The sequence below is a fragment of the Trichosurus vulpecula genome, chromosome 5 (assembly GCF_011100635.1).
Source record: "Trichosurus vulpecula isolate mTriVul1 chromosome 5, mTriVul1.pri, whole genome shotgun sequence".
NCBI lineage: Eukaryota > Metazoa > Chordata > Mammalia > Diprotodontia > Phalangeridae > Trichosurus > Trichosurus vulpecula.
Genome location: NC_050577.1, coordinates 202,019,050 through 202,038,999, shown reverse-complemented (window position 1 = coordinate 202,038,999; position 19,950 = coordinate 202,019,050). Strand labels below are relative to the sequence as shown.

At 41.6% G+C, this 19,950-nt stretch overlaps 1 protein-coding gene across 1 annotated transcript; it reads right to left on the bottom strand.

Moving 5' to 3' along the window:
* Nucleotides 1-1,098: 1,098 nt before the first annotated feature.
* On the bottom strand, nt 1,099-13,459 carry NRIP2 (nuclear receptor interacting protein 2). Its single transcript, XM_036760384.1, has 6 exons — nt 13,250-13,459; nt 10,311-10,463; nt 2,336-2,418; nt 2,058-2,179; nt 1,757-1,809; nt 1,099-1,295 (listed from the first exon to the last, which is right to left on the bottom strand). The coding sequence occupies exons 1-6, from the start codon at nt 13,442-13,444 to the stop codon at nt 1,203-1,205; spliced, it is 699 nt and encodes a 232-aa protein (XP_036616279.1). The 5' UTR covers nt 13,445-13,459; the 3' UTR covers nt 1,099-1,202.
* Between the last annotated feature and the right edge of the window lie 6,491 nt (nt 13,460-19,950).

The following is a 19,950-nucleotide window of genomic DNA, read 5'->3' as shown; positions in this document are numbered from 1 at the left end:
ACATAAGCTATTAGAGGGTCAATTTATTGGTTGGATTTTACCTAGACTTTATTTGTTTAAAGGGGAAATCCATGGAAGGCATATGTTAAGAAATATGACTCTAGTCTAAAGAACAAAAGTCATTAAAAAAACCAACGATCATGTCTAATGGCAGACCAACTAGTGGACACAAAAACAGCTGAGGAGTGAAAGGTAAACTACAAATGAGTTTATACTTAAGGAAAATCTAGGGACCAACATAGGATCAATGCTGGGCAGCTTGGCACTCCAGAAAAAAATAGCTATTAAAGAGCTGATATGCAAGGAGTTAAGAGGGTGGGTGTCAGAGCATCCCCCATGGAGAAACTAGGAGATGTAGCAGTTAGGTCATGGACATTAGGAACAAGAAGACCCAGATGGTGTGGCAAATGTTGAAACATTAAGGAACAATATTGGGTATCAGTGATGGCAGTCACTATGTAGGTCAACTTAGTCAATACCAAACCTTAAGACTTGTGCCCTATAGTCTTATTATGTGCCTTATAGTCGTCTTATGTTCTGAGACATCTTTCTTCGAGGGCTCTCTTTGTGAAAAGACAGAGAAAGCCATTTGAGGAATAGGGGTGGTTTTGGAGAAAAAGAGACCTTAGTTCAAAACTTTCCCTAGCATTCTGAAAACTATCTCCTGGAAAAGCGAGGCCATTTCTCCAATTATTATTGATTAGATATGGCTATTGGAAGCTTGAATTTCTTCCTTTGAGAACTTCCAGTCCACATGCTTTGAGAATCTCTCTTGTTCTTATATGTCTCATTCAGATCCTTACATAGCTTATAATTAGACTTTTATTAGACAAGTTTGCTGAAAATATTTTTTTCAGTTAACTTTTTTCCTTCTAATTTTAAATGCATTAATTTCATTTGCATAAAAATTTTTCGTTTATGTAATCAAGATTGTCCATTTTATCTTCTGTGATTCTCTCTCTCCCTTGTTTGGTCATGAACTTTTCCTCAATCCATAGTTGCTAAAGGTATTTGCTTCCCTGCTCCTCCAATTTATTTGGGATGTGACCTTTTATATATAACTTGGTGGAAAAGCAAAGGAGAATACACGTGGGCAGACAAAACATATGAGCAAGGGTCAGGGTGGTGGGCAGCACCCTCACTGCCCACAACTCTTCCCCTAAGGCTTTGTGTTTTCTCCTGGGGATAGACTCTGGTTATCGTCACTGGCCAGGCTCCTGGTGGAAAGGCAGGAATGGTAGCCCTGGGCAGGGGGATCTCAGCCGTAGTACACCATGCTCCAGGTCGATACAGCACTATGGGGAAAGAGAATGGGGAGGAAATTGAACTACCGTGTGAAAAATCTACGGGGAGCAAGTCCTCCTCATCCATAGACTTCTTCCCATAAAACAGTCTCACCCAAATCCTCTGCTACTCCCTTTTTCCTACACCCTTATCTTCTCTCTTCAGCTGATATGATAACCACAATCCCCACCCACTTCTTCACAACCTCTGCTTTTTATTTCTCTCCATCTTCTCACTCTGGATTTCCATCTTGGAAGGGAGCCAGGCTCCACCTCCCTACTTTACTTGGGAGAAAGCAGGCTAGGAAATACTTAAAAGAGTATCTGAGGAAATGAAGCTTAGCATTGGAACTAGAAATTCTGAGTTCTAATTCAGGGATCCTCTTACCATCACCTCCCAAATCCCCATCTCTTCTCCCAGGGCATAAACTCGTGCCAGGCACTATAGGACAGACCACCCTCTCATATCTTACCTTGAGAGATATCAGTGTCTGCAGTCCCAAGCAAAATTCAGGACTCTCATCATCTGTAAGAATGGAAGGGGCACAGGAAAAGCTGGCAGGCACCCCAAGGGTATCACTGCTTAACCCATCACCCAGATCTAGAAATGTTGTGAAAGAATGGGGACATTGGGAACACCTGTGCAGAGTGCTCTGCCTGTTGCTAGTAGGGAATAGGAAGCATAATTCTTTGTGGGATTTTTTTTTTTTTGCCACAAAAAGAGAATGGCAGAAGAGATGAGGAGGTGGAGAAGCTGATAAAGTCAAGACTTACCAACCACCTGAGCTGAACATGCCACTGTTTCTTGCCCTAACTGTAGCTCCAGCTGCTCCACATGAGTCAGGGGACCAGGAGCCTTCTTCCCACCTGGGGCTTTTAGGGCCCTCTCCCCTAGCCTGTGTTAGAGAAGCAATGGTTATGGCCCAGTTATCAGTTAGTCATCCCTCCCTCCAATCATTTGGTCTGCTGTCTGTTTCTTGGAGTCCTACAGTATCTGAGACTGGCATGTCTACTATATATCCCCTCATACCTTCAGGCAGTCACATTCTTACCCGAGACGACTGAGGCATCTGGCAGAGATTTGGTTGTGTTGGGTACCTGTATCCACTGCCACTTGTAATACCTGGTCTCTGCACTGGGAGAGAGCAATCCAAATAGAATGAATGAGTTGGGGTCAACCCCAGGAACTCCCCTTGCCTCCATTCCTCTCTCCTTCTCCTCTACCCCCTGCCAAATCAGTAAATTTGTTTTAGAAGAACGTGGAGAAATTTAATTGACTCCTCAAAGAAAAAAAAAAGACTAAAATGGGAAAGCCAGGACTGGTACACATATAAAGGTGGGATGAGGGGAGGAAATGAAGCTAAATGCCATGCCATCACAAATTTAGGAACTTGCTGAACCAAAAGATGGAGGTGGAACCAAAAATGGTAAGATGGATATTTAGGGAACTGAAGGAGAAAGTTCTCCATTTGGGAAAAGGAATGAGCTACTGGGAAAGAAACTTCATATTAGGAACTTATAAGGTCAGGGAGGGACACATCACTTGGAGACAGAAAAGAGAGTGAATTCAGTCTCTTTCATATATGGGCATCACACATGTACACAATGGACTTTCCTCACTTGCCAAAGATACTTCCTGATTTACCAACCATCAGCCATTTCCTTCTGCCATCACCACCTCTCCTCTGACATTTGCTCTATCCAAATTTATTACCCAATATAAGTCTTGGTGGCTGTTACCTCTAGGCCCTCAGATTATTCTGTTCTTTCTCAAGTAGTTCAGTACCTGGCTCACTATTTTCCTCTCCACACCAATTCCTGTTCAACATTACATCTTATTGATGTTCCAGTAAACACCCAGATTTTCCATTTCCCGAATCTACTCCCATAATCTACCCCTCTACTTTACCCAGCTATAGACAGGATGGTCACACCCTCAATCTTGCCATCACCCACTACAGTACCAAGTGGGCCCTCAGTGTAGGAAATCAATCCTTTACTCCTTCCTAATGAATTCTCTATCCTACTCTCCAGAGAAGCTGTTCCATACCTTCTCTTCTTAAGCCTTCCCCACCACCCTTTCCCCATTCTCACAACCTCACCTTACTTTTACCTTATTGAAAAAAAAAAAAACGAGCAGACAGATTTCATAATAACCTGGAAAGACTTATATGATCTGATGCTGAGTGAGGGAAGCAGAACCAGGAGAACAGTATACACCATTACAGACACACAGTATCTGTGATGATTAAATTTGATAGACTTGGCTCTTCTCAGCAATACAAGGTTCTAAGACAGCTCCAAAAGACTCATGATGGAAAAAGCTGTGCACCTCCAGAGAAAGAATTACAGAGTTTGAATGCAGATTGAGGCAAACTTTTTGCTCTCTCTTTTTTTTTTCTTTTTCCTTCTTTGTTGGTTTTGTTTCTTCTTTCTCATGGTTCATTCCATTGGTTATAATTCTTCTTTACAATTTATTGTGTGAATAAGTTTAATGTGAAGGTATATGTAGAATGTGAAGGTATATCGGATTACATGCTTTCTTGGGCAGGGGGAGGGGAGAGGGAAAAAGGGAGGGGGAGAAAATTTGGAACTCAAAAACTTGTGGAACTGAGTGTTGTAAATTAAAAATAAAAAATAAATTAAAAAAAGAAAAAAATGACTGTGTATTGAGAACTCCCTTTTATCTCCTTTATATCTTACAACCCTTTATTTCAGCCTCTGATAAATAGGTGACTCTTCTTACCAAAGCTGTCCTCATGACAAGGCAGCTAAGTGATTCAATGTTTAGATTGCTAGACCTGGAATCAAGAAGACTGGCTCCTGGATTTGAACTCAGCTACACACTAGCTAGCTAGGTGAGCCTACACAAATCACTTCCTGCCCCAATTTCCATGTTGGTAAAATGGCAATAATCTACCTCCCAAGTTTGGTGTAAGGATAAAATGAGATACTATTTGTAAAAAGTGTTTTGCAAACCTTAAATCACTTTATAAATATTAATAGCTATTACAAGTCCTCATTTCATCTGCCATCTTCACCAGGCAAATTAGAAAAAGCTATCTATGCTCTTATATCCTCTCCTGTCACTTGTCGAACTTCAGAAAACTGGTTTGTAAATTCCACGCTCAATTGAAACTTCATTCCCCAGAGTTACCAGTGATCTCAAAATTGTCATACCTGATGGCCTTTTCTCAATCCTCACCTTCCTTGACCTCTGAAGCATTTGGTACTGCTGACCACCCTTTCCTCCTAAACACTATCTTTTTTCTGGGTTTTAGCGACATTGCTCTGATCTGATTCTCCTACTCTGCTGAGCATTCTTCCTTTCAGGTTCATCATACATATCTTGTCTTTTACCTGGGGGTGCATTACCCCAAAGGCTTTGTCCTTTGCCCCTCTTGCTACATACACTCTTTCTTGGTGACCTCATCAGCCCATATGGTTTTATCACTGTTAACGGTTTTTTTTTTCCAATTATATGTAAAAACAATTTTAATATTCATTTTTAAGAATTGTTTTTAGTTCCAAATTTTCTTCCTTCATTCTTCCTTGAGAAGGCAAGCAATTTGATTTAGATTATGCATGGGCAGTCATGCAAAATGTATTTCCATATTAGCCATGTTGTCAAAGAAAACAGACAAAAAAATAAAGTTTAAAAAAGTGTGCTTTGATCTGAGTCTCAAAGACTCTAGTTTTTTCTCTGGAGGTAGATAGTATTTTCCGTCATGAGTCCTTTGGAATTGTCTTGGATCATTACATGGCTGAGAGTAGCCAAGTTATTCAGAGTTGATCATCATACAATATTGCTGTCGTTGCATACAATGTTGTCCTGGCTCTGCTCACCTCACTTTGCATTACTTCATACGAGTCCAGGTTTTTCTGAAACCATGCTGCTTGTCATTTCTTATAGCACAATACTATTCCATGACAATCATTATCAATGTCATTTATATTGATGACTCCCATATCTATATACTAGCCATGGTCTTTCTCTTGAACTCCAGTTCCACATCACTAATGGCTTATTGGGCATTTTAGATCAGATGTCCTATAGATATCTCAAATTAAACATGTCCAAAACAGAACTTGTCTTTTCTCCCAAAACCTCCTCTTTTCCAAATTTCTCAATTTTTGTTGAGATCATAACCATCCTTCTAGTCATCCAAGTTTGTAACCTTAGTATCAGCTTTCAAACTCCTCATTCTCACCCCACATAACTAATCATTTACCAAATCTCATCCTTTCCACCTCCACAGCTTCTTTCATATCCATCTATTTCTCTTTGACTCACACGGCTATCACTCTAACTCAGGACCTTATGCTCTCTCACCTGCACTATTTCAATAGCTTAACTGGTCTACCTGCCTCACGACCGTCTTCAACCTAATCCATCTTCCAAGAAGTGGTCAAAACATTTTTTCCCTAAAGAGCAGGTTAGCCATGTTCTCCTCTACTCCATATTCCATATTCCATACCCCATATTCCACTAGCTCCCTATTACAAAATCAAATATGGGTTCCTCTGTTTAACATTGAAAGCCCTTCACAATCTAGTGCCAACCTCTCACAAACACTACAGACACACTGGCCTTCCTCACATACAATATTCCATTTCCTACATCCAGAGAAAACTACAGTCTGAATGCAGACTGAGGCAAACTATTTGCTCTCTCTTTTTTGGTTTTGTTTCTTCTTTCTCATGATTCATTCCATTGGTCATAATTCTTCTTTACAACTTGACTATTGTGTAAATAAGTTTAATGCAAAGGTATATGTAGAACATATATCGAATTCCATACCTTCTTGGGGGAGAGAGGGAAGGGGAGGGAGGGGAAGAGAATTTGGAACTCAAAAACTTGTGGAACTGAGTATTGTAAGCCAAAAATAAAAAATCTAAAAAAATATTCCATTTCCTGTTTCTAGTCATAGTCTACCTTTCAGTAACTGTCCCTCATGGCTGGAATGTACTCCCTCCTTATTTTTACCTCTTAGAATCCCAAGTCTCCTTTCATGCTCAGTTCAAGGACCACCTTATACATAAAGCCTTTTCAGATTCCTCCAGCAGCTAGTGCCTTTTCCCCAAAATTACCTTGTTGTTCTTATTCAACTACATAATATATTACATCAAATGTTCCACTGTAAACAGCTGTACCCAGTGCTGGCATACTGCTGAAGTCCTTAGTTTGAAAGGAACAAACTAAGATAGCAGGCAGTTTAGCTTTAGGCTAGATTTTCTCATAATGAAATTTACTCTGGTGTTTGACTTGCAAAGACTGTCACATCAGTAATATGCCATGCCACATTATGAATAGATGGTAAACATATAACTTTAATTTCTACCCTTCTGCTTTATTCCCTTATAGTAGATAAAAGCTTTAGTCAAAGAGAAGTAACTTCTCTACATCTGGGATCTTCTGAACCCTGTAAAGAGTATTTGTCTGGTAGCGTCTTATTCCTCCCAGGCTAGGAAGGTGCTAAATATTACTGTTTGACAGAAACAGGGGCATTTAAACAGTTTGCTACTAGATACCTCTTAAGGACTTAAGTGTAGACAGGAATGAAAAAAAGTAAGGGGAAATCCAAGTACACCTTTAAAAACCCTGCATCATAGTCAATCATTACAAACAAGGACAGGATTGGATGAATGGATACGCAGAGCTATATCTAACAGCTACGAACAGAAAGTGTTCAAACGCTGGTGAGTTTGTCAGAACGAATGAATCCATTGCTCCATATTGTCCTTAATGCCACCCTTCCACTCAGAGGAATCACCACATGACTTGTGCTGCCATTTTGTAGAGACATTTAGAGGCAGCCTTCAAGGAAGACTATATACAGTGTAGGTGATCACATTGGCATGGTCTGAGCATCTCATGGCCATCCTCCTCTTGCTTGGCACCTGCACTATGAATAACATTTTGAAGAGCAGATTCAGTATGGGCTCCATCTTCATAATACTGCCCAGCCTCTCTGGCTTCCAGTCAAATACAGGAGAGTCTTACCCAGGGAGAGTTCATTCCCTTACCACAGGTGTTCTTAACCTATTTTATATCATGCCTTATTCCATCCCCCCACCCCCAACTTTTGGCAGTCTGGTAAAGCCTCAGAATAATGTTTTTTAGATGCATAAAACAAAATACATAGAATTACAAAGGAAATTGATTATTTCAAAATTCAGTTATCAAAATATTAAGAAAAAACAAAGTCATGGGTCACCTATAATCTATCTATGGACCCCTTGGGAATCTGTGGACTCCAGATTAAGAATCCCTGCTAACTAGTCAATGCTGATCTTTTTTAAACTCCCGGAAGATATTTGGGAATTATTTCAGCTGTTTCTATTGCATGAGTCTTAGAAGAGTGTCCAATCATATTTCATGCCCAAGCTTACTAATTAAAACCAGTTCAGCCTTTTTCTCACCCAATTCAATCAGAGTTTGATCCTTATCAAGGGAGCCAAGATCAAGGGAGTGGGATGGCTTTGAAGTTAATCTAGTTTGGATACTAGCTCCTCCTCTTCAGTTTCTACCTTTCTTTTCTTCCAGTTATAAGAGACCATTGTTATCATTTATCCTACCCTGGCACCTGCAACCAAAAAGGGCCCCTGGCTAGCGGCAGGCTGCCAGCTTTGTCAACTGCCAGAATACCATCCCATGAGGGCATCCTACTTGGCTTGGGTGGCCTCCTGCCATCACCTCCTCAGTGGCCAAAGGTGTGCAAGTGCTTTCCTCCTGTATCTGCTTTGAACATATCTGTTTTTATACAACTCTCTGGACTAAATTATAAGCTCCTAGAGGGCAGGGATTGTTTCCCTTCTATCTTTGTAGCCCTAGAGCTTATCACAGTGCCCAGCACATGATTAGTAAATACTGATATGAACTTTGAATTATTTTTCAGTAATAAGAGGCAATATTTACTTACTGCTTTGGGGCTGTATGTATCACGGCTCATTTGATCCTCACAGTAACCCTTATTATCCCTATCTGATAGAAGTTAAGTGACTTGTCCAGGATTACACAGTTAATAAGTGAGGTCTTTCTGATTTCAAGTCCAGCATTCTGTCCATTCACTATGCCACCTAGAGGGGTGAAAGGTTTGTAATATATACCTGCCAAAGAAATCTTGCTAATATATAGGTCTGAATTCCCTTGGTCAAAAACCTCTAGGGACTCCCCAGTGCTTACAAGATAAAATACAATTCTTCAGATTCAAAATATGCCGCAACCTGGTTACAACACATCTTTCCAGCCTGATTTCACAATATTCTCCTTCATATTCTGTATAATCCATATATATGTTCATAGTTATATGAGCCATTCCTTAATTTCATCTCCTATGCCTACAGTGGATTCTTGTTAAAAATCCTTCCCTTCCTTCTCAGGTGCCACATCTTCTGTGAAGCCTTTTGTTGTCCCTTCAGTTAGAAATAAGTCCTTCTTCTCTGAATTTTTCATGCCTTCCTTTATTTCATTCCAAATTATATAATTTGTACATGTTTTAACTATTATTATATTAGATGGTATTATTATTATTAGATTGTAAGTTCCCTTGCTGGCAAGAACTACCTCCCTTGGTGACCTCATCAGCCCATAAGGGTTTAATTCTTGTTATGCTAATGACTTCCAGATCTATATAAAGTATCTGGTCCTAGTCTCTCTCCTGAGCTCCAGTCCCATATCATCTTTTTTTCATCTTTGTATGTCCAGAGACGACGATGGTGCTTTCTATAATTTGTTAAGTTCCAACCATCCACACACCTATCAGATCGATAAAGTTGACAAAAAAGGAAAGTAAAAAATGAGATAGAGGCTTTGGTTAAACTGGTTCATTAATGCAGTGTTGGCAGGATAGTGAACTGGTCCAGCCATTCTCTAAAGCAATTGGGAACTTTGCCCAGAACACCACTAAATTGTTCATACCTTTTGACCCAACAATGCCACTACTAGGTCTATGCCCCAAAGAGTTAAAAAACACAACTGAAAAGGACTCATATACATAAACATTTTTATAGCAGCTCTTTGTGTGGTGGCAAAGAATTAAGGTAGTTTTCATTAACTGGGAAAGAAATAGCTGAACACGTTATAGTATGTGCATGTAAAGGAATATATCATGATGTAAGAAATTATGAAAAGAACTGTTTCAGAGAAACCTGGGAAGACATGTATAAACTAAACCAGAGTGAAGCGAGTAGAACCAGGAGAACAATTTATTTAGCAACAACATTGCAAAGACAAACAACTTTGAAAGACTTCAGAATTCTGTTCAGTGCAATGATCAACCACTATTCCAGAGGACTGATGATGAAGAGTGCTACCTCACCTCCTGACAGAGAAGTGATGGACTCAAAGAGCAGAACAAAGCTCATTTTTACATGGCCATTGTGGGAATTTGTTTTGTTTGATGGCACATATTTAGTTATGGAGATTTTGTTTTTCTTTTTTTTTAATAGAGAGAGAAGTGGAAGGGTTATTGAAAAAATGTCAAAGGAGAGATATAATTATGTAAATATATAATGTGTGTATATATACATACATACGTACGTACATATACACATAGGTAAATGTATACATGGAGTCTTCATATAGATATATAATATATTCTAAAATAAATATTCACACAATCTTGCATCCACATGTGTACACAATTCGCAAATGAAAACCATAGCGACTATTCACAATAGGCATATATGTATATTATATGTTCCCCACGCACATGTGCATGTATGTGTGTACACGTGTGTGTATAAATACATGTGTGCATATATACACCTGCCTACACATACTCTCTATGGGTTTAATTAGGGCAAAGGGCAAACAGCAGGAGTGGGGGGCAGCAAGAGAGGTAGAGGCAGAGAAGAAAGGAAAGCTTTCCATCTTCTGAGTCTAGGCTAAGAGAAAAATCTGAAGAGAGCTTCTTCCCCTCCTGGAGGCACAGAGGGAAAGAAGGTAGAGACATTCACAAACAGTTGGTGCGATCTAAAGATCAGGTTCTAATTTCCATGATGGTGGTCAGGGGTTCCCCTCACCTTGCAGTGAACAAGAAGAGCCGGAGTCTCCTTTCTGCTGGTCTTCCTACTACTCTCTGCTCCATGAACTTGGCCCCAAACCAAGGAGGACTCCCCGAGAAACTGGTCCAGGTTCCCCTCCATCAGGCGACGCTGAATCACACTGTGTGGCTGCTGGCTCCCCCAAGAGGCAATTGGACAAGAGTTAAATGCAGATGTCTGGGCCTCCCTATCTCCAACCCTACCCCATTCCCAAGGCTAGATGGAAAAAGGGGACAAGGAGGAAAGAATAAGGAATGGAGAGTCACAGACAGGGAAGAAATGGAATTTCCTGGGATACACAAAAAAACCTGGTAATTGAGGTCAGTGAATCATGGGACCAAAACATTCGCTCTCTACCCTATCAAAACCCAATAGAATGGGACTGGGAGAGAATGCAGTGAAAAAATGGTGAAAAGATAATCACCAGTCATTTCAATTGTCAAACTGGCTAATTAGGCAAGGAGGTTTTTATTCCAGGGATCATCTCTGTCAGAGGTGTTGTCCCCAGCTTAGGGTTTCTACAAGAAGGAGGTTCCTCTGAACAAGTTTTTAACTTGGAAGACTCTCCTTCCCTCCTCATCTTCCCTTCATACCCTCCCTTTGGGCTGTTAGGGAATATTATGAAGACAGAAGATATGAATGGCTCCCTTTTCCCTCCCCTCACTCTTTCTCCCCTTCACCTGCTCTCCTTGCCTAGCTCCAGGGACTGTTTATTTCCCAAGGTTTAATGAGGCCCCTGAGGCCTGTTCCCTGACAGCTGGACTGCCAGGAACACTAGCTCTGGGAAAAGGGCAAAGAGGTTTTTGGGGCTGGCAGCAGAGTGGTTCCTTTCTATCTCCCAGGCTTTCCCCTCCCACCTTTCCCACGGAGGCCTGGGACCCTTTTCCCATGGCTGACTGCAATTCAGTTCACCAACCAGACTAGGTAGAGAGCGCAGATGCTGTCTTCCCCCCTCCCCCAGCCCTCCCAACTCTCTCTCCAAATAGAGGCCCAGTACTCAAAGTCCTGAAACAACAAGGCATGCTGGGAGTGAGGGGCTACAGGCCCCAGAGCTTCATCAGGTGGCTTGGCCAGTCCCCTTCTGTAATACTGTTGTCTGCAGGCTGTTAGCAAGATGACTGAATTCTATTATTTAAACGAATCTACCTATCCCAGTTGCCTGTCTACAAGGGGAGAAGAAGGTCCCTCACCAGAAACTCCCTAATTTCATGAAATCTCAGATCCAGACCAAAAAAACCAAAACAAATCAAAACCTATCCATCTAAGAGAATGGGATAGCATCTGATGGGATAAACAAGCATCCTGTCCCAATCTCTGGGGGGAAACTAGTAAATATAAGTGGTTTTATTCCTTCCTTCTGACTCCAACTTAAACCTCCCAGCTACTCCAGTGATTTGTTTCTACAGTCTGGATGTGCTGGTTTGAAATCTGAATCCTCTTACCTTTTTTCTTTGGTGACTAAAAGAGATTTGGAGGGGAGAGGAAGGACTAGGAGTTGAGTGGTACACAGAGGGGGCTGGTGAGTTGGCACCAGTTTTGGGCTAGCGTTCTTGGCATACATCCTAGCAACAGGGAGCCAGGGCCCTTTGCTAGCAAAGGCAGGGATAGAGTACCGCGAGAAACCCCTACTCTTTTAGGCTTCTTAACTGTCACAAGATGGCCATAGCTCACTAGAATACCTTTTAGGCAGGGATTCTTGACTTGTAATCTGTGAATGTAGGTTATTGTTATTCAACATTTTACTAAATATGTATTGATACGATTGGCTTCTTTTGTAATCCTATGTATTTTATTTATGCATTCGAAAACGTTATTCTGAGAAGGGGTCAATAGATCCTGACTGCCAAAAGGGTCCCTGACACAAAGAATCCCTGCTTTTAGTTACAGTAATTGTTCTGACAGTTTTTCTAGGTATTTGGTGACATCTCCAGGACAATTGAGTGGGGGTATAGACCGGGACAGAGGGAGCAGCTAGGGGGCTGGCCCTCCCATGTATATGGTTGCATCATCCTCATCCTTTTCTAGATCTTTTGGTGTGACTTCTACTCCAATCCTTTATGTTTTCTTGACATAGGCCCTCCTAGGTCTGAGGCCAGCCCTTCCTCCCTTATCATCCTGTCCACACAGATTTCCCAGAGCTTCCCAAAGCCAACTTCTTCTTGGTTTATAAGGAGAGCAGGAAAAGCAGAGAAACCCCCTACCCTCCCCCTTTCAGCTGCCCTCCCCCCTAAAAACAGTGGTTTCCCAAGATGCCTCTTCTGGGAGATGACTGTAAGCAGAGAATGATACCTCTGAGCCTGGGGAGGAGTGATGAGGACTAAGTAAGGAAGGAAAAGCAAGGAGGCCAGTAACCTCAGTAAATGACAGTCAAAACTCTGATATCCAGGAGCCGGGAGGATAGAAAAGGCTGCTGAGGAGCCAGCCGGGTCTTTAGGTAATTCAGCAGACAGGCGAAATTACCTCCCTGAATTGGTCAGCTCCAGCCTTCTCCTTTGTATTCCTCTCCTCTCCTGATCCCAAACTTTCACGCATCCCAAGGGGCATTCCACCTTAGAAGGGACTTTTTCTCCCTCCCTCAAACCTCTGCACCTGCCCTAGCACTTGTCTGAACTCTTCTTTCTCTAGCTTGAAATTATTAGGATCAAAGGAGAGATGCTGAACAATGAATCAGTCCTCACCCCCCTCTCCCATCCCTTCCCAATACAAAGGACGTCCCCAATGGACTCCTGATCAATGGGCAAAGTGAATACCCCAAAGTTGGTGGGATTGCCCCATCCTTACTTTAAGTAAGGATTGAATCTCATAGAGTAGGTCTGGTGGCCCCCACTCCTTATGAGATGGACCTGGGCATCTTCCTGGGACCGAGAAGCAAAGGACCCAATGGGGCAGGTGAAAGGTAGGGGCATGGGATGTCTCACCAGATCCTTGGAGGTGCCAAGCCTCTTGAGACTGTCCAATGGGAGCAGGTCAGCAGAGTCCTTGTGTACGAACTGGGTAGCCTGTTTGAGCCGCCGCTCCTGGCTCAGGTGGGCTCTGTCCCGCAGCTCAGTTTCTAGTTCCCTCCTGCCCGTGTTGCCGTCACTCCTTTCCGCCTTCTGTCTAGTAGCGCTCATGGCTCTGGGAGAGGGTGGCTGGGGTGGGGGACGGTGGGGACGTGTGGAGATTTCTACCGAGCTCCCCAGTCACCCTCCTGCTCCGGGATTCTCTCCCCTCTTCACGCACAATCTGTCCCTCACCCACCCTCCTCTCCTACTGCAGGCTCCTCTCCGTTTCCCTCCCCGAGACTGCGGCGCTTCTTTCTCTGACTCAAAGGGGTCCGCTGGTACCAGGAAAAGAGGAAATAAATAAGCAAATAAATAAATAAATGATGTGCAGGAGCAGCCGCGGTAGACAGCGGTGGCTTCCAGTGATTGCAGTAGAGAGAGAGAGAGTGAGGCTCCAGCTGGAAAAACCCAGCCGTAGAGAGAGGGAGGGCTGGTGGGCCCTGCAGCCCACAGCAGTCCAGCCCGCTTCTCTATTTCCTGGGCACTGGCCAGAAAGACTCGGTTGGTATAAAGGTGGGAGCGGGGAAGGGGGCGCCACGGGTGACTACGAAAACCTGTTGGGATGTTCTTGGCAGGTTTTTTGCACGTGTGACATCGCCTGTCTGCCTCTCTGCTAGGATGTATGTGCTGTGGGATGTGTGCCAGTGTATGTCCCCAGTTCTGCCCTTTGCAGTGACAGGGTGAGGGTGATTGATTTTCTTCTCAAGGGACGGACAGATGCTGCCTCTCTGTGGGCCTGTACTGCAGCTTGGTAACTCTGTAGGAACCCAGGAGTTGGAAAAGAAGAGGATCTGTCCTAGATTCAGAAAATCACTGGGAACTGGAAAAGGGGGTGGAATTGAAGACCCTCTTCCTCCTGTCTTCCTTCTTTCCACTCACCCCACCTACCCCACAACCCATCACCACCAAGCACAAGGGTCTATGTCTGAAGAAAGAAATTATCCTTCATACTTTCCCTCTTTCATCTCAGCAGATGCCAATTCAATTCACCAAGTTTGTTTTAAGCACCTACTACAAGCAAGGCACTATGCTAGGCCCTAGGGAGATAAAGCTGGGTGTGGGGGGGCAGGGATGAGGCACTGTGCTAAAAACTTTACAATGATCTCATTTGATCTTTACAATAACTCTGTGAGGTAAATGTTTTTTTTTTTATCCCCATCTTACAGTTCAGAAAACTGAGACAGAGAGAGAGGTTAAGTGACTTGCCCAGGGTTGCATAGCTAGTAAGTGTCTGAGGCCAGATTTGAATTCAGACATCCTAACTAGAAGACCAAAGCAGGTGAGAAGAGCATTTGCCATTGTGGACAACCTGTGCTAAGACAGAGAAGATAAAGTATTGTGAGAAATTGGCTAGTCTGAAATGTAGTATGAGGGTAATGTGAAATCATCCTGGAAAGAAAGATGGAGCAAGATTGTTAATGGCTTTAAATGACAAAAATAGAAGAGTCTGGATTTTATCCCAGAGACACTAGAGACCTACTGAATCTTTTAGAACAGAGAGGGGAGTGGCACAGTTAGAGTTAGGAATATTAATTTGACAACTCTATGGAGGTGCTGAAGAGAAGAAAGACTTGCCACAAGGAGACCATTTAGGAGGTTATTGCAGTGACCCAAAGCAATGAGTCCAATTAGGTAGGTTATAGTGTTGTCAAAGGTAAGAGGATAAATGGAGGAGAGATTGTGGAGAGAGAAAATGCCGAATTTGGCAACTGAGTGAGGGAAAGTGAGGAGCTGAAAATGGCTTCAAAGCTGAGTGACTAGAAGGATGTTGGTACCTTTGACAGAAAAGGGGAAGCTAGAGATAAAATGAGTTCTGTTTTAGACAAGTTGAATTTTCAATGGCTCTAGAATTTTTTCAGATGAACTCTGAGACCTTTCCCTTGGCAGATTCACTTGTGAGGTTGATTTTCCTTAACCCAACAGTGAAATTTTATGTTTATCCAGGGGTGGGGGTAGAGACAATTGTTAAACTTTCATAGTGAGTATTTACATCTTAGAAATGGGCAATTCCTACAAATTAGGACTTGATTTACTGTTTCCTCGATTTTCTAGACTAAAGAAAGTGATGGAAAAATGTTAATAATACAGATTATACTTAAAGGGGTTTTCTACTTACAATTGTCATCATTATCATTTGGAGACCTGGTTGTTAAACATGTACATGTACACCCCTCATTTATCTCCAGTTCATCCTATTCAGTTTGGTCCAATGTTCTAAAATGACAAGATCTTTTTGAATCATGATCCTATTATCCAATGTTTTAGCTCTCTCTCCTAGTTCTGTGTCATCTGACAAATTAATATGTGTGTTCTTATCTTTTTTCCACAGCATTGAGAAAATGTCAGACAGTACAGGGACAAACACAGATCCCTGGGACACATCACTAAAAATCTCTTTCCAAGTTGACTTTGAACCATTAATAACTACTTTCTGGGTCAGGCATTTGAGCCATTTCCAGATCAGTCTGATTGTTCTATCGTCTAACCCACCTTTTTCCATCTTTTCCATAAGAATGGCATGAGAGATTTTATCAAATGTTTTGCTAAAAGGTAAACTGTACAACTTTCCCTGATCTTCCGGTTTAGTAACACTGTCAAAAATAGAAACAAAGTTAGTCTGGTATGACCTGTTTTTACTCTTTATAATCACTACTTCTTTTTTTCTAAATGATGACTAAGTATCCCTTTAATAATACCTTCTAGAATTTTGCCAAGAATTAAAGTTACCTGAAATTTGTAAACTCCATTGACTTCCTTTCTGTGAAAAAGTATGATGACATTTGCCCTTCTTAAATCCCATTTTACTTCTCATGATCCTATGATCCTGGTCTTCACGACCTTTTAAAAGCCAATGATAGGGTATTCACTCTCTATCCATGTACATTGTAACCTTACCATAATTTAGTTGATGGTCTTTGAGAGTTGATGTAGCCTGTAACACCAATGCTGCTTGCTGGTGTTGTGGAGGTGTAAGGCCAATAACACCAGCCAGCACACAAGAGGGCTGCTAGCACAGATTCTTTGATCAGCTTTTCTAAGGAAAGCAACTTTAAGGGGTTTACAATCTGACTTTAATTAAACATACGTGTATCATTTACTTAGTTCAGGGGGAAAAGTCAGCACCCTGAACTTCAGAAAAAACACAAACAGAAATTACAAGCAGAAATTATATAAACAGAGCAAATAACCCAAATCAGCAGATAGGGCTTCTGTCTGTCCATAGCAGTATACACAGTTACCAGAGAGAGAGAAGCACCAACATCTAGGTTTTCAAAGCTGGGGGCAGGGGGGCTTCTTAATGGCTACCCAGAGTCTCCACACGAACACTCTTCCAATGAGTAAGCCCCCAAAGCAAAATGCTAACCTCAGAATATATATACACTTTTTCAGGGTCAGCTCACAGAGGGTGTCACAACCATGTGACTCGAATTCATGTGACTTAAGCTTTCCTGTGACTTAAACAGGTCATCAAAGACTCTTGATTAATCAAAGACTCTTGATTCAAACAAAGGCAAGTTTCAATCAAAGGCACTTGATTACCTTAGTGCTGAGAAGAACTAGTACTCCAAAAGAACAAAACAAAAAGTCCCACTTTGCTTGTCATTACAGGCCCAAAATTTGATCACCCTGTGACTAACCTGATAATGAGCTGCACTATCCTTTGGGCAGCAGACTCTTAATCCATCACCAGGCCAGTCTCTTGCTGGAACTGCTGGGCAGAATCTGCCAGAATTTATGTTCTGCTAGCTTAGCCTTTAAGAACCTAGGGTCACCTCCACCCTCATAGAAGAGTACTCATTTATATACTGTAATACATTGTGCCTAAGAGGGGATGGAGAAATACTACCCTTAGCTAGCCCATTGACATATTATATGGTTATTTAGACAATTGATAGAAAAGGCAAAAGAGAGGCATCATGGTGTATATAGTAGACAGAGAACCAGTCTCATATTAAGGAAAATCTGGTTTGGTCCTGGGGAGCGAGGAAGGGAGAGAATTTGGAACTCAGAGTTTAAAAACAAATGTTAAAAATTGTTATTACATGTAAATGGGGAAAAAATAAAATACTAAATTTTTTTTTAAAAGAAGAAGACCTGGTTTCAAGTCTTACCTCTGACACATATTAGCTATGTGATCCTGGCCAAATCACTTGATTTCTCTCCAAAGACCATAAGTTGCAGAATCAGCATCTGCTTCTAACATCTACTATCTATGTGACCTTGGGCAAGTCAGTTAACCAAACCCTCATTTCCCTCATCTATGAAACAACCTTAACTATATTTTGTTAAAAGAAAGTTCTTTTGTTTTTGTGGGGGAGAATTGTATGTTTATGTGGAGTAGTGGATAGTGATAGTGATGTAAAAAAGAAAATGAAGAAAAAAAAAGAAAACAGGACGAGATTAGAATGAAGCTCAGGAGGGGGCACAGACAAGCAGAACACTGTTGGTACTATCATTTTAAATTAAATATATGTGTAACCTGGGTGCATTTTTCATGAGACTCTCTTAATTGGTGGAGAGAACATTGTTCCAAGAATGTAAGCACAAGGGGCAGTTGTTGAGTTTTGGAGAAGAATTCTTCATTCCTTCTTCGAGAAAGGACATGCATGGTTTCAGACTCTTAGGGACAAAATCGAGACATGGAGAAAGGGAGGCAGACTTTGGAAGGCAAACATGTGGGAGAAGTTATAAGTCATAAGAAGTCATCTTAATAGGACACTGATTTTTCAGCTTGCTTCCCTCTAGGGCAGGGGTCACCTCAGGTTCCCCACCCCTGCCCTAGAGACTTCAGGGAATTGTCCTTGGGTCAGATCAGAATCTCTCTTGTACTTCAGTTGAGCAGCTTATGTCCATTGAAAGAGTTCATTTTCATTCATTCTCACATATTTTCTGCCATATTCTAATCTACAGAGCTTCGATTTCTCTCTGCTATTTACTTGGATAAATGGATTCATTTGAATTCACTCTTTGTAATGATCTTTTGCGTAACTAGCATTTAGTGGGAAGGAATCAAGCCTAAGAGGTAGCATCCAGAAAAGCAGCTTCTTGGACCTAAAAAACAATTCGTGTCCCTAGACCAGAAATGTTATCAGGGACAGAAAAACAAATTTAATCCAGTCCTCCCTCAGAGGAGGACACCTCATGGCCCCTTTATCTGCTCCCCTCAAAGGTAAGATCCCAGAGATAGTTATCAATGCTTTCCTTAAAACTGCCTGTTTATATGTTTAGACATCTTATATGGGTATAAACATCTTACATGGCCAGAACATATCCTACATATACTTTTTCAAAAAGCTCTATGTTATAGTTCAGCATTTCATATACAATTGTCTTTTATTATTCTTTGTCTAGAAATGGTGTGGGTCAAAGTGTTGTTAGACTAGGCTGAAGAAGACAGCTAGTCACATTTTTATTGGCTCTCACCTTCAAGGGTGCCACTACTCTTTAAAAAAAAAATTGTCTTCCTGAATTTCATAAATGACAATAAGAACATTTCCATACATAAAGAATAGAAACATAGAATCTATTACATATATATACATATATATTTTTTAAAGTATAGAATAAATTCAGTATGTTCTTTTCAAAGCTATTCTATTTGTTTGACTACCTCTGAATATATTACTACTTCCTTCTGTACATTTTTTGCTTTTGTTTTGGATTTGTTTTTTGAGATTAGGTCTCCTTGCTCAGGTTGGAAGTGAGCAGCTGGCCAAAGGGTTTGGTCTTGGGTCTTTTCTTCTCTTTCTTATACTACTTCCCTTGGTGATCTCGTCAGTGCTCATGGATTTAATTAGCATCCCTATGCTGACAATTTCTCAAATATACCCATCCTGCCCTAAATTCTCTGCTGACCTGACCTCTAGTCAGGACAACATCACCCTTTCAGATCATCAGGCTCACAACTTAGGTGTTACCTCTTGACCCTTCACTATCTGTCACCACTTCCCTCTCCCTATATCTAATCTGTTCTCAAGGCCTCTAGGTGAAATAGACCTTTGCAACATCTTTCAAATGTGCTTCCTTCCTCTGATACTGCCACCACACTGGTGCAGGCTCTCATCATTTCATGCCTGGGCTATTGCTTTGGCCTGCCAATGGGTCTTCCTGCCTGAATTCTCTTTCCACTCTAATCCAGTCAGCCACCAAAGCGATTTTCCTAGAGCACAGGTCCAACCATGTCAGCTCTTGCTCAGCAAACTCCAGTGCCTCCAGGATTAAACACAAAATGATCTATTTGGCTTTTGAAGTCCTTCATAACCTAGCCCTTCCTACCTTCCCAGTCTTCTTGCACCTCCTGACTGTTCCACAATCAAGATATTCAATCTCTTAGCTCCAGGCATTTTTTTCTGTCTGTTCTTTATAACTGGAATTCTCTCCCTTCTCATCCCCATCGTCCACCAGGCTTCCCTGGCTTCCTTCAAATTCCAACTAAATCCCAACTAAAATCTCACCATCTACGGGAATCCTTTCCCATTCCCTCTTAATTCTACAGTCTTCTCCCTCTCTCTTAACTATTTCCAATCTATCCTCTATAGAGCTTGTTTGTACATGTGTGTTTGTCTCCCCCACCA

Excerpts from the sequence above, each read along its gene's own strand:
- NRIP2 (XM_036760384.1), bottom strand. The coding sequence starts at position 13,444 with ATGAGCGCTACTAGACAGAAGGCGGAAAGGAGTGACGGCAACACGGGC. Across the intron at positions 10,464-13,249 it reads TTGGCACCTCCAAGGATCTG|CAGCCACACAGTGTGATTCA; the intron begins GTGAGACATCCC and ends TGGGGGAGCCAG. Across the intron at positions 2,180-2,335 it reads AGATGCCTCAGTCGTCTCGG|GCTAGGGGAGAGGGCCCTAA; the intron begins GTAAGAATGTGA and ends TCTCTAACACAG.